Source organism: Talpa europaea, assembly GCF_964194135.1.
Source record: "Talpa europaea genome assembly, chromosome: 1".
NCBI lineage: Eukaryota > Metazoa > Chordata > Mammalia > Eulipotyphla > Talpidae > Talpa > Talpa europaea.
Window position 1 is genome coordinate 9,465,010 of NC_140073.1, and position 17,217 is coordinate 9,482,226.

Sequence of the window (17,217 nt, forward strand, 5' to 3'; positions counted from 1 at the left end):
ACACACAGGATAAATGGCGATCAGCACGGTACGATCATTCTAACTGGAGGCTTGGGAGGAGGCTGTGAGCAAGAAAACTAGACAGGCAGTTGCTCCTGGACTCTGAAGTCTCTGCTCCTTTGCTCGGGGGTTCTGCCTCCAACGTGCAGGTGACAGGGAGCCATTGTCCGATCCCTGGGGACACAGTGACATCATGCCAAGCTTGTTCAGATGGATCCGGCCGCCACGGGCAGGCCGGGTGGGAGGGAGAGAGAGATTGAGTGTAGGAAAACCAGAGAGGAGGGCATTGCTATTTTCTTCTATATTCTAGGCATGAGGTAATGAGCAGAGCAGGGAGGTGGTAGGGGGAGTGGAAAGGAAGACATGGCTGGGCGGGAGGGGCCCGGGTGAGTGAGTGAGTGAGTAGATCCAGGGGATTGCAGACGTCTAGGAGTCCACCACGGCAAGGCTGACTGTGGGTGCACTCAGAGAATGTGGGAGGCAAGCGAGTTTTGCTTCCTTCAGGGATGGGGAGTCCTGGACTAGTCCTTCCATCTCTCAGGGCCTCAGTTTCCCCATCTGAGCATTGGCGGGGGGTAGACTGGAAGGCTCGGAAATCCCTTCTATTTCAGGGTACGTGGCTCAAGACTGTCACGCCGGGGTGTTTGGGGAGACTGGGGTCTGTGGTGTGAGATCTCGGGGGTGGTCTCTGTGCGGGTGTGTGTGCTTGTCAGCGCTTGGGGTGCATCTGCCTGTTTGTGGCGCCCGTGGGTGTTGGCGTGCCTGCATGTGCTCCCTCGCTCCGCATTGTGCGAGTGTGTGCGAGAGCGTGTGTGAGCGTGGGTGTGCACGTGATGGGCGTCCGTGGGTCTGTCTGGGCTGATGGTGGCGGGGGTGGGGGTGGTGGGAGGCGGCCGCGCTGTGGGCTTCTTCCTGAGGCTCACACACTCCGCTTGCTCTCGCTGTTCGGAAATAGCATCTGGACCGAAGGCCCATGAATATTTCACAACGATAATTCTGTGACCTGGACAGCCTGCTTTGGATTTACCAGCATCCTGCCCAGGTTCCAGCAGCCCCTCCTCCCTCAGGGCTCTTGCCGAGCCGGTTGCCTAGTCCCACTCCTCAGCCTCAAAGCCGATCTGACACAGATCCCTGAGAGCCCCCACACTTGGGGGTCCCCAGGTTCCTGATTAGCTGGAGGCTCCCCCCCCCCACCCCAATGCTCATCCAAAGTCCACCTGCCTCAGGCCTGGGAGGGTCACTCCTTTTCCGTTCTGCCTCCTACCACCCTTCTGACTTGCCCCAGTACCCCACCTCGTTGAACCCCAGCCTCTGGGTCTCTTCTCCCTAGTCTACCTCCCAAGGTAGATTCTTAACCCTGAGGTGAAAGCGTCAAGTTTCTCTCCAATGGCTTCTTGAGACTCACCCTTAATCCTCCTCCCAAGCCCTTCCTGGCCTGGGCTCTTCCCTTCTCCCAGCTTCTCCTTCACATACCGGAAAGGTGGAGCTTCTGATTATACCCAACACAGAGGGATTTTTGTTCCTCTGATCACCCTAGCCCCCCAGTCCTTCTTCAGCCCGTTTGCAGAAGTGCTTCTGATCTGATTCATCCCTCATGCCTTCTGCCTCACAGGGGCGAAGGGGCACAGGGGCCAAAGAGACTGTCGCCAGGGTGGCTTGGACAGTTGTGCAGGATGTACACTGCACAAGGGCACTCAGCCCAGGGGCAAGTGTGAACTCAGATGCAGTCTTAGGTTCTGCTTGCTAAGGTGTTTGCTCTGGGGCCGGGAGGTCATGTTTGGGCTGGCTGTGACCATGGCGGTCTAGACGGAGCCTTACTCTCCCTTGCAGGGGGTGGGATTGTCATGTCCGGAAGTGACCGGGCTTGGGAGAGAGCCCTGAGCCAGGCGGGAGGCTGTCCCCAGGCTTAGCTCTGACAAGTAGGGTCAGCGCTGCCTCTGGACCAACGAGAGAAGGCGCTGTCAGCAGCACCCACTCTTGGCTGCCATATTTCTAGGGCCTCTGAGGTTTCCGCTTCTTTGTCCTCCAGGGAGTTGGACACCCGCTCTAGCCAGCAGGAGGTGCTCTGACAGCAGGGGATGGCTCCTTTCTCTAGAACCCTCCTGGCCTGGAAATCTTCATGGTTCTAAACCCTCTACCCTCTTTTGAGGTCCTGAGCCCACAAATCTTACAGAAGAAGGTAAAATAATAGAATTTTTTAATAAATTTTTTTCCCAAACAACTTCTGTTGATCTTCACCACACAGGGGCCACGGTGGAGAGGAAAGTTCTCTCCAGGCACCCTAAAAAGTGTCCAGGGTAGACTTCGGAGAAAAGTATTCCTCCAGTGTCGGGAGGTTGAGGGGGGCTAAGATAAGCAGGGGCCTGGGGTTAGCCTGGCCCCGACGGAGGCATCCCTCCAAAGGGCTCCGCGGTGGGGCTCCCTCCCGGGAGCCTCCAAAGGCTCTGCTGGTGGAAGATGCTCTGCAAAGGCCCCTCTGCGTCCACTGTGGGTCCTGGAGAAGCGGCTGCCTGGGGTGCCTCACCCCAGTCTGGGGATGGGACGGAGTTAATGGTCAGAGTTGGGAAGAACAGGGCTGAGCCACCAGACGCGCCCTCCTGGGGTTGCCACAAGGCAGCAGCCCGGGAGGCCTGAAGGGGCGGCCTGGCTGCCTGGGCAGAGGGGGGCGGGGAGGGGGGGCAGGAGGACAGCAAGGCCAGGGGGCGGGACTGGGCCGGAGCCGCAGCTGGGGGAGTGGGGCCCGGGGTGCGACCCGCTGTCTTCAGTCTCAGCACCGCAGTCAGAGGTGGTGGGGCGCCAGGAGCAAGAGGCAAAGCAGAGGGGTGGGGAGCCCGGCCGCGAGCGCCGGGCCGCGCGAGTCCGGGGGCGCCCGGCAGGCCGCCCCGGGGCACGTCTGCTCCCCGCGCTGGTCCTCGCCCCCGTACCCCCCCCAGTAGTCGTCCTCCGTGGGCGCGTCCCCGCCCTGGCGTCCCCGCGGGTCCTCGGCGGGCAGGTCTCGGTAGAGGGTGGAGGGATCGGCGGGGGGCGCCCCGGCCTCGGCCACCCCCACCCCGTACAGGTGGTTGGAGGAGCTGTTGCCGCGGGCGCGGCTGCCGGGCCGCGTGGGCGCCGCGGGCGGGCAGGCCTGGAAGTCGGCCTCGCGGAGCGCGCGCAGGTCCCGGCCCTGGCGCTCGGGCGGGGTGGCGCAGGTCACGTCGGAGCTGGACACGCGCGCGCGCTGGAACCAGGCCCAGAGCGGCCGCGCGCGGCAGTCACACGCCCAGGGGTTGGCGTTGAGCCGCAGGAACTCGAGCGCCGGCAGGTCGGCCAGCGCCTCGCCGGGCAGCGAGGCCAGGCTGTTGTTGAACAGGTAGAGGATGGTGAGGCGGCTGAGGCCCCGGAAGGCGGCGCGGTGCACGCCCTGCAGCCGGTTCCCGTGCAGCAGCAGCCGGTCCAGGCTGCCCAGGCCGCGGAACACGTGCTCGGTGAGTAGCCGCAGGCGGTTCCCGTGCAGGAAGAGGTGGCTCAGGTTGGCCAGGTCCGCGAACAGGTCATCCTGGAGGACGAGGAGAGAAGAAAAGAGTGGTCCTGAGGCCCGTGCAGACAGCTCCTTGGGGCCTGGAGAAGGGGAGTGGGGAGCATCAGGTAAAAAGGGTTGAGCTTTGGATTCCTCGAGTCCTGGGTTCAAATCCTACCTCCTCGACCCTATGTAGAGGCTAAGGTAGAAGAAGCAGTAGAGGGCCTCCCTGGTGGCGCAAGGGGTTAAGACGCAACCTATGAAGCTGTCAGTAGCCACTGCAGCACGAGTTCAAGCCCCAACCAGGGAGCAACCCACATGGTGCAGCAGACCTCTCCTGTCTGACCCGCTGCTCCCCTCAGCAGTGTATTTCAGTCAGTCTGCCTGTTCTGTTCCCCACCCTGTCTCTGGTGAATCCTCTCAACCCCCACACCTCTGGCCTGTACCCCAGTTCCTGCATGCATAAATAAATCAATCTTTAAAAAAAAAAAAAAGGAAAAGCATTAGAGATGAGGCCAGGGTCCATCATAGTCCCTGGCAGATCCCTGAGCTCCGCCCACCCCCACCCCCCCAGTTGCTGATTCAGCAGGCCTGGGGGGTTGGGGCTGCATATCTTTACAAGGTCCCAGGTGAGGTTGATGCTGTTGCTGAGAGGACTGCACTTGGGTGAATGAGAAAACCTGGTCCGGTTTGGCCAGCTCCTTTGTTTGGGCAGGTTAGGGTATCTCTGTGACTCAGTTGCTTCTTCTGTAAGAGGTGAAGGTAAATGGGCCATGCTAGTTGGCTTGGCCAGCCAGCCAACGCCCTCACCTGTTGCCTCTTCTGTAAAATGGGGGCGAATGCCCTTGCTGGTGGATTTGTTCTAAAGGAGACAGTCAAGCAAAGGGCATGAGTGAAGGGCTGGGCACAGACTCCATCCAGGGAGGAAGCCCAAATGCTGGGCAGGCCAGCTGGCCCTCAGCCCAGCTGTGTGACCCTGGGTAAGTCACTTAGCCTCAGCCAGCCTTAGTTTCCTCAGGACGTGGAACTCAGCAGGCCAAGGGAGGCCAAGATGAGCCCCGCTGAGGAGACGGGACCTGGAGGACACAGAAAGCACCCGCTGTGGATTGTGGTTGTTGTGACCATGGGACTCAGAATCGGGTCCTAACCCTTTTCCTCTAACAGTGATTGTCTCTGGGGCCCCACAGGCCTCCTAGTTTGTTGGGACATTAGGGGGACCATGTGTCTTTTCCAACCCTTAGAGGGGTAGTCCCGCCTGGCCTGTCCAGAATCGGGGAGCCTCTGAATCAGGCCATGTTAGTGCTGGAAGGCCCTTGAACTGGGGTTCAGAATGAATGGGGGTGGGGATGCTCCATGGCAGGAGGGACAGGGAGCCGGACTCTGCATTTTAACCAGTTCACCAGGGGGCCGGTGATGATCAGCCAGACTTGGGAGTTGGGGCTGCTGGGTTCATCAGCCCAGAGCACTTCTTACAGAGGACAGTGGTGACACTGGAGAGATGCACGGTTTGCCGGAGGGACCAGCCCCCAGCACTGAGGTCCTCTCCTAGGTGCAGGCCATCACGGTGTCCAGAGGGCCCAAGAGTTCTGCTTCTTGGGGCACAAGGATCCTCCCTGCTTGCCCCAGGAGGGTCCAAGTTCCCTGCCTCTGGCTCTCCTACCCTTCCCCGCCTGGAGAGTTGATTCCCACCCCCACCCCCCAGCCTGATCAGAGGCTCTCAGGTGGGGGGAGGGCGTTGACTCCCAGCCCACACCCACAGCCTCCACCTTCCTGTGCTCCTGCGTGTTCTCGCCCCCTCCCATCTGGCTTCCGCCCTCTTCGCTACAGGAACTGAGCTTGCCAAGAGCCCTCCTCTTGGCCACATTGAGATCCGTCCCCCTCAACCTTCTCGGCTGCCTCTGACACCAGCCTTCTCCACCCCCTGTTGCCACCGCCCCACTCCCAGCTCAGGTTCCTGTGGGCTTCCTGCACCTGGGTGACTTCAACCTGGCCCCGCGTGGCCAGGACCCTTGTCTTCTCCCTGGCCTCCCAGTAGGCTCTGAATCTTTGCCAGGCAAGCACCAACTTAGGATTTCTCTCTTATATGGAGTGTTAGCAAGGATGGGACACACCCAGGGGTATCTGGTCGAAGGATCAATTTGGGGGGCTGGAGGGTAGAAAGAACAAAGGTCACAAGCACCTGGGAGACTTGGGGAGATCAGAAGGGAAGACCAAAGGCCTAGAGGCCAGAGGCAATTCAAGCGCCTTTGCCCCACGGGCCCAGTTTTTGGGGCTACAGGATTGCTTGATGCCAGCCTCATCTCCATCCCTTTTTGTCCCTCTACAAAAGTGCTCCCTCTCTGAGCCTCACCCTGGGGGTCCATTCCCCCAACCACACACATGCACACCTCCAAGCTGTTGCCAAATGCTGCTGCCACTTTCTGGGCGGCAGCTCTCAAATCCGGTCCTTCCTCTCCATCCTGAAAACCATTCACTGTGCATTAATAAGCTCTTGACTTTCATAGCCTTCCCCCCCCCCCAGCTCCCCCTTCCTCCGGGCTGAGCGTCTGCTAAAGTCATCCTCTTCCATTTCCAAACCGCATTTCCCTCACCTCTCCCAGTTGGTTCACAGCTCTCTGCATCCATTTGGAATCCCAGGACAGCATCCCTGCCCCCTCCCAGGACAACATCCTGTTCTTAACCTTGCCTCTTCCAACTCCCTGCTCCAGTCTCTGGCGCTATTGGGCTGTGTGACCTTGGGCCGCTCCAGGCACCTCTCTGGGCCTCAGTTTTTTCCATCTGTGAAACAAGGGACTCAAAATAGTTGATCTATTAAGATCCAGCCTCATCTGATATTTATGAGTAAGGGAGTCCTGGAATGGACCTCATTCATTCACCAAATCTGTAAGAGTGTGCTCTGTGCCAGGCACCCCCGCGCACAGCGCTCACCCTCTGTGGGGTGTCGTCATCAGCATGGCGTCAGCGCCACTCAGCAGCTGACTTACTGAGCTGTCACGGTGGGCCAAGCTCTGCCACACTGACCCGGGGACTCACTTCGGCTCCACAGCCCCAAGAGGCAGGTGTTACTGCGGTGGCCCCTCTAGAGGTTAGGACGGGGGCTCAGAGAAGGCAAGCGACTTCCCTGGGCTCCAACAGTCCTGTGGGATGCCATGTGGGTGGGGACTCTGGAGACAGGGCTGCGAGCAAGAGTCCCACCAACTGGCCAGTTCTCTGCCCCTGCGTGGCTGAGCTCGCTGGTGCTGGTGCCTCACTAACCTCAGGGTCCTCGGCCGTCCATTGGGGGCAACTAGTTGATTATGCTGAGCCCTTTTCAATGAGCTGCTCCTTTAACCCTCACGGCCAACCCCAGGTTCAGGTCTTCTCCATTTTATGAATGGGTCCGCCGAGGCTCAGGGTGGTGAAGTAACTTGCCCAAAGCCACAGAGTGGATCTGCCTGTTGGCAAAGGCAGCTCTCCTACCTGCATTGGCACCACGTGGGCGCTGTAATGATTGAGAACAGAAAGTGTGTCTCTATCATCTGGTTCCACTTAAGCAGGCGCTGCGCTGCGGGAGAACAGGGGCAGTTTCTCTTTACGCCTGCATCCCTGGCACCCAGCACACTGCCTGGCATGTAGTAGATGCTCAATAAATATCTGTCGGTGAAAGAACCCACCTGGCACGGTGCCTCACAACCAGCAGACACTCCATCCCAACCCGTCTCCATTTCTTCTGCTACATCCTGCACGTTGCCTCCTCCAAAGCCCCCTCCTGGGGGCCAGGCCTGGCCCTAACGTGGGTCACACCTGCATTCTGTGGCTCTCACCCCAGCCTGTGTGCTTCCTCAGCTGCCTAGTCCTGCCAGGCCGCTCACAGGTAGGGGCCAGGCTCTTTCTCTTCTAGACGGAGCCAAGGTGAGGCTGTGCCTTCCCAGGCTGCCTGGTCCTGTTCACACCAGCAGCGTGCAGAACAGACACTTACAGGTTGGGAAGATCCCGAAGGCAATCCAGTGCCCCTGCCTACCTCAGACCTGCCGGTCATGGAGGACAGGTCACAGGGACCAGGATACAGCTCTGTGGTCTCTTCATACAACTCATTCACTCTTTACAGTCATTCTTGGTGGAAAATATTATTTTTTATTACTCCCATTTTAAAAAGGAGGAAACAGGCCTCTTTGGTGGTGCAAGGGGTTAAGTCTCAGAACTATGAAGCTATCACCAGCCACTGCTGCATGAGTTCGATCCCTGGCCAGGGAGGTGACACACAGGGTGCAGCTGACCTCCCCTGTCTTGCCTGCTGCTCCCCTCAGCAGTGTATTTCATCAGTCTGCCTGTTCTGCTCCCCACTCTGCCTCTGGTGAATCCTCTTACCCCCTGCACCTCTGGCCTGCACCCTCATTTTTATATGCATAAGTAAATAAAAATAAATCTTAAAAAAAAGGAGGAAACAGGTTCAGAGAGGGGAAGCCACATTCCTAAAAGTAATCAAGTCTAAAAGTAAAAAAGTACAATACTAGAGGGATTCAAACTTAGGTTCTCTGGTCTCAGAGTCCTCATTCTGAACAACTAATAAATATCGATAAGGAGGTCAGGGTCTCGGCTACTGCATTACTACTGGCAGTGATGAGTATAATCATAATGATAATGTCTCTAGAATGAGTGTGGCTTAATTGTAATCCTTACGAGGCTTCTTAGTTAAGTATTATTTAGTAAGTGCTGTCACAGTTGCCATTTTGGAGATCAAGAGAGATTAAGTAATTTTTCCAAAGTCACGTAACAGACAGGATTCTACCCTGGGTCTGCCAGCTCGGAAGTGTGTGTTTTCCAGTATTTTCTCCTGCACCTAGACAGACCTCATGGAGGGTTCTGTGTGACGAGTGGCCCCTGGGACTTCCATTCCATGGTAGTAGGGCAGTCCCTACTGCCCCTCGGTGTCCCTCCTGTTGTTGAGGCATTAGACAAATTTAGGAAGGAAAGAACTTATTCGTGACCTGGTATAATCCTGGAAGTTGACCCAAATCTCCAGGATGGGGTCCAATTGGGCCATTTCACCAAGACCAGTATTAAATAGGCAAGTTTCTTTTTTTGAAATCGAATTTAAGCAGCATTTATATAGTGCTTTCCATATGCCAAACACTATTCTAAATGCTTTACAAATTATTCATGCCCTTAGCATTTATAAAATCCCTAAGAGACCGGTGCTCTTTTACCCTCATTTTACAGATAGAAAAACTGAGGCTCGGGGAGATTATCAAAGGTCACAGGCTTGTAACTGGCAACAACGACCACTGCGGAGTCCTGAGCACAGCCTGACCCAGCGTGGCCTCCGAGTGGCTGCGGGGCTGTTAGCATCACCGTTATTCATGCAATCATAACACGTGACATAGTTTTCCCACGTACTATGTATTTTCTCGTCTCTCTCCCCTCTAGGATGCTCGCTCTGTGAAGGCAGGCGCTTGATTTGTTTTGCACATACGGGGCGCTCAGTAAAAGCTGTTATCTTATTATTGCTATTCTTCTTATTTCCAGTGTCCATAATGACCCGATTTTCAAATCAGCTCCTGGGTGGCCAGGCAGGCAGCAGCCCTGGGTGGGGGGGTGAGGATGTGCCTTCTAGGTTTGTGGGGGGGAGGGGAGGATCAGGTCATTCTTGTCTCCTCTGAGCCAGAGGCTGCATCCAGGGAGGATTTTCTCCCAGAATGGTTTGGAGGCTGTGTTAATGTTTCCCAGGGAAGCAGAATGGGAGGCTTTGGCTGTCAAACAGTCAGCATAACAACAATAAACAATATTTAGATCAATAATAATAACAATAAATAGCAATTACTGTTATTCCTTCCGTTTTCAGAACATCTACTTTCCAGCTACTTAACAGCTCTTAACTCTTTTTTCCCCTTCGTTCTCTGCACTGAGATGGCAGGCTTGGGGGACAGGAATCGAGGTGGGTAGGGTCTCCCTTTGTCTTACTGTCCGGTGGAAATGCTAGGGGACATTTCTTTGGGGTACCAGCTGCAGTGACCCTGCTGTCGGGTTCCACTTTCCCTGATGTGGGAGGGCCCGGGGGCGGGGGCGCTGATAAGAGCAGCCGCACAGGCCCTGGGAAAAGCAGAGTCCCCCGAAGGCAAACAAGGGGAAGGAGGGATCAGAAAGAGACATACATACACCCAGACAGACATGGGGGTGTGTGTGGAGTGGGCGTGCGAAGGGAGACAGACAGAAGAGGCAGAAGACAGATGGGGGAGGCAAGTTAGCCAGAGAGGCAGAGAGGGACAGGAGAGGACAGATAGGCAGAGGTTTGGGGAGTGTGGGGGGGAGCTAATCAGAGAGATGCAGCCAGGGACCCAAAAAGGTGTAGACAGACAGAGGAAGAGAATTAGGAGAGTCAAAAAGAACCCCCTGGGGAAAGGGTAAGGGGCAGAAAGTTAGAGTGAGGACAGAGGAACAGCGATTTCAAGGCAGGCAGGGCGGCCTGGGGAGGGGAGGAACACAGGACAGAGAAGTGTGTGTGTGTGTGTGTGTGTGTGCGCGCGCGCGCGTGTGCATGTGCATGTGTGTGCTGGGGGAAGTGCAGGCTTACCTGGAGGTGGAGCAGGCTGTTCTCCTGGAGGTAGAGGTACTGCAGGCTGACCAGGCCGCGGAAGATGTTGCCGGGCAGGCTGCTGAGCTGGCAGCGGTACAGATGCAGGGACTGCAGCCGCTCCAGGCCTTGGAAGGTGTCGGGCTCCAGGGAGCGCAGGTGCCGGTTGTCCCCGAGGTCCAGCTCCTCCAGGGCCTGCAGGTGGCGGAAGGTGCCCGGGTAGATGGTGGAGAGGTTGTTGGAGAAGAGCCACAGAGTGAGCAGGTTGGGCCCGAAGGTGCCGGGCCGCAGCGTGCGGATGAGGTTGTTCTGCAGGAAGAGGCGCTGCGTGCTGGGCGGCAGGGCCAGTGGCACCGAGGAGAAGTTGTTGGCCTGGCAGCTGACGGTGGGGGGCGTGGAGTAGCAGGTACAGAGCATGGGACAGCTGGGGGCCGCAGGGGGCAGGGCCAGGAGCATCAGCAGGAGGCAGGCCGAGGTGGGACCTGTGCAGAGGGAGGAGAGGCCTCTGGGTGGGCGCCAGGGCAGGAGGGGCAGCAAGGCTGCCCCCCAGCCCTCTCCTGGCCAGAACCTCCTGCTTCCAGGTGGGAATGGGGTGGGGATCAGGTGCACCCTCAGTGTGGCCAGAGGTCCTGGTCACTTCCACTGTTTAAATCTCCTGGTTTTTCAAACAATAAAGAAAATGCTAAGATGACATTGTAGGAAGCCCTGGGTGCACTTAAACTTGTCTGGGGTGTGATGGGCTTCTTGGGTTCCTGTTCTCAGGCTGCTGGGTTTGACCTTGTTCACTGTCAGGGTGTATGAACCTTGGTGTTGGCAGCTGGGTGGACAGTTCTTTGTCTAGGGGGCAGTCCTGTATGACACACTATTTAAGGTTTGTAGCAGCAGCCCTGTTCTCTACCCACTAGATGCCAGTCACACCTACCCCCAGTTATGACAGCCCAAATGTCTCCAGACATCGCCAAATGTCCCCCAGGGAGCAAAATCACCCTTTGTGAGCCACAGCCCATGTAATGGCCCTCTGGTTGCGCAGGGATCCAGCCTTGCCAAGTGCATGGGTGGCCTCAGCCCTCTTCCCTCACCCCTGCAGCATCCAACTTCTAAGAACCAGAGCTGCCCCACAGCAGGGGCCCTGGGGGGGCAGGGTCAGTGCGCCCACCTAGCTCAGGCCACCTGCCACTTGCAATAGAATGGGAGGGGGTGTTGTGGAAAGAATGCAGCTTCCTCGGCCCTGTCATGAGGACAGCTGGGAATCTGCATTCTACACCCAGGCACTTCTCATTAAAATCACTTAAAAACACTTTTTACTCAAAGCAACGTTTGAGGTTGGCTCTGGGGCCTAGAGTGGAGTCTGGGTTGCGCAGCCCTGGGTAGTGCTAAGATGAGATCAGGACCCTTGGCCATTCGGACTCACTCTCGTGCCTTTTCTGAGGCTGATAAAGTTCTGGACTGGACCGAGCTCAACCTCCACCCTTTATCTAGATGACTCTGGGGTTTCTTCTGGAAGGTGTGCCTGGGGAGAAGGGGTGCCAGAACCTCCAAAGCTGGGCAGTCTTTCCTGGGCACACGTGGGCTTCAAGTGTGTGTTAGGCTGGTGAAGGCAGAAGGAGAGGCAGACCTGGCCCTTGGCCTCGAGAACTTCAGATCCCAGGGCTCCTTGTGGGGAGTCTGAGGGGCTCTGCCTGCAAGGGAGGCCTGGAGCTCCGGAGGCTGCTGTGCACACGGTGAGGAGGCACGTGTGTGATGGGGGAGGGCGTGGTCCGGGGCCTCCCTGCAGTGCTGCCTGGCAGGGTGTGTGGCCGGCATGGGTCCCAGGTGGCCCTGGTACCAGGCTGCCCGGTGTGCCTCCTCCCATGGGGAACACACAGGCCAGGCGGGGACCCCACGCCCCGGGCCTGGGCCTCCTGGACGTCGGGCGGGCGTACCCCACGTGGCCCTCGCCGCCGCCGGGCGTGCGTGTGCGCGCTGGCTGGGCTCCGCGTGTGTGTGAGTGCCAGGCCCCGTGCGTGTGTAGGCTGGGTGTGATGTAATACCCAGTGACACAGCGGCTGCTGTTCCATTCCGTTCACACCACCTCCGCACTTCTCGGCCCTTCTCACCCCTCCCCCGGGCGGCGTTTCACGATTACTTTCTCCTCCTGAGTTTTTCAAAGCCACGTGGGGTGCAGGAGCCTGTCTCTCACCCCTCAACTGCACCAGCCAGGGGTGGGGTGTGGGAGTACCTCAGGGAAGCCTGGGTGGGTTTCTCCAGTCCTGAGGTTTGTGGCTTCGTGGATTTCAGAGCTGGTTGTCCAGATTTGTGTAGCGCAAGCTCTTGTTCTACTCTGGCGACAAGGAGGACTCAGAGAGGGGAAGTGACTTGCCCAAGGTCACACAGCGAAGTGAGCAGCAGGGCCAGGCCGGAGTCTCCAGATGCCAAGGCCAGGGCACTTCCCTTTCTGTCAGTCACCCTCAGAGCTTGCTTTCCTGAGGACTTGACACCAGACAAGCCAAATCCTTTTCTGATCCCTTAATCTCATCCCTATCCCCGAGCTCACAAGTGTGGGCTCCAAAGCCCGCCCGCGCCAGCCCTCAGGAGCTTTATGGAGCTTCCCCAGACCCTAGTGCTGACCGCTGACCAGGACCAGCAGAGACAGAGGGAGGGACACACAGCTCCCAGGTCTCTGGGGTCAGGGGCCACTTTCTTGGCACCAGGGTCTCTGCCAGCCTGGAGGTGTGAGCTTGGCAGGAGCTGGCAGGGAATCCTCTGCCCATCCCTCTTCCCCACATTAGGGGGCTCCTCTCTCCTTTCTGCAGCCCCTCCCTCGTGCCGCCTCTATCCCGGTCCACCTCCCCAGGCTGGGACGGTGTTCCCTGCAGCTTCTTGGAGGAGGGACCCTGAGCAGGGGCCCCTCCATGACAGCTGCTGCGTAACAGTGACTGTTGCCATTTCTGGCCCTTGCTGCGCCGCCGGGCAAGGCAGCTGTAACCCAAGGAGCCTCATCCATAATTCAGGCTGCGGCTCTCACTGGAGGCAAGGAGGAGGGGAAGGTGGGGGGCTCTGGGTTTCTCTGCCCCCAGGCCTGGCTAGAGCGCTCCGGGGCAGAGGAGGGGGCTGGCGAGCTGCGCCTTCTCTTCTTGCCTTTCTCTCCTCATGCCTCCCTCATCCCTGCCTCGAGGTGCCCTTTTCCTTCACGCCCTGGTCCTCTCTCCACCCTCTGCCTCTCACAGCTCGCACTGCCACACCTCCCGCCAGACTGGCATCCTCTGCCCCCAACCACAGTTCTTCTCTTGTCCCCATTTTGTGAATCCCCCACAAAGATTGGGGCAAGATGCACTAAGTGTCCACGCTGGAAGGGAGAGAACTCAGCAGCCAGCAAACCCCTTCTTTTACAGATAGCCCCGCCGAAGGCTGGATGGGTCAGTTGCCGTGGGAGATGCCCGGTGTCCTGACTTGATGCCTTCAGTATCTTTCTCACCGCCTGCGTAGCTCGGCTCCAACAAGCCAGCCCTTTGCATCAGCCCCCCACTCTTTCTTCCTCCTCTGCTCTCAACTCAGCAGGCCATGGCTGGGGTTGCAGGGAGTGTACAGAGGACAAAGAGAAGCCATCTGTTTTGAAGCACCTACTGTGTGCCAGGCGCTGGACTTGCACACGTCTTTATGCATGGAACACACAACACAAGCCCCATGAGATCACTGTTATGGGCCCCAAGTTGCAGATGAGCAAAGGGCGGCTGAAAACGGCCATGAGCTACCTTGGGCATTGGTACAAGGCGGACTTTGGGCTCAGCCAGCTCATGTCGGGAGGGACTCTGCAACCTTTCCTTGGGAGACCCCACGTCATTCCTGGAAAGCCACCCTGAGTGTCAGAGACACTGCCCTTGACGGGGGGGGGGTGGGGGGGGGTGGGGGGGTGGGGGGGTGGGGTGGTGGTGGTGGTGGTGGTGGTGGTGGTGCAGAAACCGTGCCCCGGTGCACAGGGAGGACAGCCAGAGGCGCGAAGTTCTGTTTGGCTGTTGGGGTCAAGGCAGGAAGAACCCGGGTCCTCTCTGCAACTTTCCTCCTTGGCCTCGGCGGCCGCTCTAAAGGACAGCCCGCCTGGGACTCAAGAAGAAATGACCCGTGTCTGGAAGATGTGGCCAGAACTGACCAGGGGAGGGAGCGGAGGGAGGCCAAAAGAGGGTATTGATCCCGGAAGGCCGAGGCGCCCAGAGCCAAGAAGCATCCATTCACAGAGGGACGGTGCTCCAGGCTGCCACCTGGGGGGGGGGGGCACGGGGCTCTGAAACAAAGTTCTCACCCCGGGGCGCCGCCTTGACTTCAGAGGGCGCTTGAAGAAGAGGCAGATGGAGTCAGGGCTGGAGTTGGGGTGCGAACCCCCAGGCCAGAGTGGCCCCAGGAAAGGTGCTCCCTGGAGAGGGGGTCAAGACCTCTAGCTCTGGAGGACGGACTTAGGGTCCCAGATCAGAAGCAACAGCTCACACCCCGAAAGCAGGGGAAGGGGAAGGGCTGGGACCTGCCGGGCAGATGCTGAGGGGGCAGGGGCTGAGGAGGTGGGATCCAGGAGCGGAATAGAGGTGGCAGCGAGCTAGTGACGCAGGGGCCTGGGGAGGCACTGACGTGGGGACGGAGGTTTAGAGCTGCTGCAAACAGCTTCTCACTCTGCCAGAATGTAACACCCCAAAATAAGCAGCCACCGTGCTGGTGGCGGGGACGGCCACGGCGGCAGGATCCCGACGCCGGGACCCAGAGATATAAATGGCAGCACGAGCCAGCCAGGGTGCCCACCCTTGAGGCTGTCTCCCCGCTCACACATCCTCCCCCTGCCTCGCAGGGCCACCCCCAACCCGGGCTCGGAGCTCCTGGGTCTGCGCCCCCGGCCACTCCCTGACAGGAGGCTGTGCCGCAGGCGCCTCGGGAAGGGGCGCTTCCCTCGTGGAAGGGGTGGCCAGAAGCCTCTTTGTCTCATCCCTGGAAAGCCCCCCTGGTCCTTCTCTCCCACGCCTTCCCCTCCCTCCGCCCTTCCTTTTCCCCACCCCCTTATTCTGGTCAGACCCCAGCCCCTCTGCCGGGCGGTCCCCAGGCCCCATCCCAGCGCGCATCTGGGACTTCCTCCTGCCCGCTGGCCTCTCCAGCGCTCCCCTCTTCGGCTTCCAGAAGGCCACTTCCCTGCCCACCGCCCCAGGGCCCCAGGCCGCGTTTTCTTTCCATCCCCCCCCCAATTCTGGGTCCTCGGCTGCCTCCTTCCACCGCTCCCCTAACCTGCTCGCCCCGCGCCCCCCGGCCTCACCTGGCGCCCGCTCGCCTGCTCCCCCTCTCCTCCAGGCTTTATGCCTCCCCCCAGCAGCTCCCCCCACTTTCTCCGTCTTTGCCCGACCCCTTCTCCCCCACCCCAGCCTCGGCCCACACCCTTGTCTGGCGCTCAGTCCGCGCCCCGGCGGCTTCCAGCGCCCTCCCTCTGTCCTACCCGGGAAGGCCGCTCGGATTTCCCTCTGCGCCCCCCCAGCAGCCCCCGACCCGCACCCCGGTCTTCCCAGGTGACTGGAAAGTGCTGAGGCGCCGGGCGCGGAGTTGCTGAGTCGGCGCTTCCCCAGCCGGCCCGAGTCCTCCGCGTCCCCCGGAGCAGGTGGAGCCGGGACAGCGGAACCCGAGCCGCCCCCCCGCGCGCCGCACGCCTGCCCGCCCCGCGCCCCGCGCCCCGCGGTCACGAGCGCCGGCTCCTCGCGGGGGCCTCGCCCCGGCGCGCCCTGCAGCCGGCGAGCCCGGGGGCGGCGGGGCGCGGTCCCCGGGTGAAGCTTTTCCACCGCCCCAGGCACACGCACCTCACCGCTGCCCCACCCTGGCTCCCTGCGGTGGGTGGGGGCTCCCCTCCCCAGGGAGCCCTGTTTTCTCCGGCGGGCTGGGGTCCCTACCTTGCAGCAGGCGCCTGAGCCAGGGCAGCATCTTGTCTCGACGCTCGGGGGAGGGGGCGGCAGGGGCAGGGCGCTCCCCCTCACTCCCGGAGCCCGCCGGACGGACGCGGGGACTCCGCGGGGCTCCGGGAGGGCCCGGGAGTCCCCGGGCGGGGTGGCGGGGCCGCGGCGCTCTACCCTGCGGCCCCCCGGCTGCGGGCCTCCGGAGGAGCCATCGGCCCCGACGGGACGGGGCGGGGCGCGTCGGGGCGGGGAGGGCTGGAGCCGGCGCCCCCCGGCAGCGCAGGCAGCGCGCGAGTCCGTCTGTCCGTCGGTCCGTGCGCCCCGGCTGCGAGCCGAGGCAGAGTGGGGACGGCGAGGAAGCTCTTCCCAACCACCCCACCTCCTCCCCGCACTAGCTGGCTCCTCCCTCGCTTTCTAGCTCGACGACTTAACCCTTTCCAGGCCACGAGGAGGCGGGGACGGCTCCCTAACCCCCACCATTCCCGCCCCCTCCCCTCCTTGGGGCACCCGGAGGGCTGAATTCGATCGCCCTCGCGGCGCCGCGCTTCGAGAGAAATCCCTACTCGCGGGGCTGCGGCAGTGTAAGGGAACCTCGTGGCTTTGATCAGCCCCCCCGCCCCCCAACTTTCCCAGAGGCGGTGGGCTGACTCCAGGGTCAGCTGCCCCTCGTCGTGCCGCGCCCCTGGCAATTGCCCAAGCCTCCGACGTGTCTCTCTCCTTGGAGGACACCCAGATTCCACTTTCCCAGGCGCCCCCAGGCCCCGAGCCCGGAGCGCGTGCGACGATAATAGTCTATGCAAGAGTTTGTGTGTGCAAGAGCGAGCTTGGGCGCGTGCGCGCGCGCCCGGAGGCTGGTGCTCAGGGACCGAGCGCTGGCTCGCTGCCTTTTATATATGGGCCTGGAGGGAGGGGGGGGGCCCGCACGTGAGTGTGTGAACCGGTGAGCCGCGGAGTGTGCCCCGGCGTGCATGTCTGCGCGGGTGAGAAACCTGAGGCTGCGTGAGAATTTGGCGCCAGCGAGCTCGGCGTGGCGAGGGTGCCTGCGCCCCGTGTGTGAATGCCCCTCGCTGCATGCGCGCGCGGGTGCAAGTTTGGGTGCGCGTTCCGGCGTGGTTTAATACACATTTTACTGTGAATGTGTAATGCACGGAAAGGGGATCTCATCTGCGGGGAGGCAGGTGATGAAGAAGGAAACAGCTGACTCCAAGCGAGCTTCTTTCACCTCCTGTCAAAGAGGGGGGCATTCTGATTTCCTCAGGGTCCCCCGGCCGCTCGTGGCC

General features: G+C 60.1%; 1 protein-coding gene across 1 annotated transcript; it reads right to left on the reverse strand.

Moving 5' to 3' along the window:
- Positions 1-2,779: 2,779 nt before the first annotated feature.
- Positions 2,780-15,965, reverse strand: RTN4RL2 (reticulon 4 receptor like 2; the record flags this gene model as incomplete). Its single annotated transcript, XM_084232574.1, has 3 exons — positions 2,780-3,535; positions 10,047-10,528; positions 15,935-15,965. 3 exons carry the CDS (start codon positions 15,963-15,965, stop codon positions 2,780-2,782), a joined length of 1,269 nt encoding a protein of 422 aa, XP_084088700.1.
- Between the last annotated feature and the right edge of the window lie 1,252 nt (positions 15,966-17,217).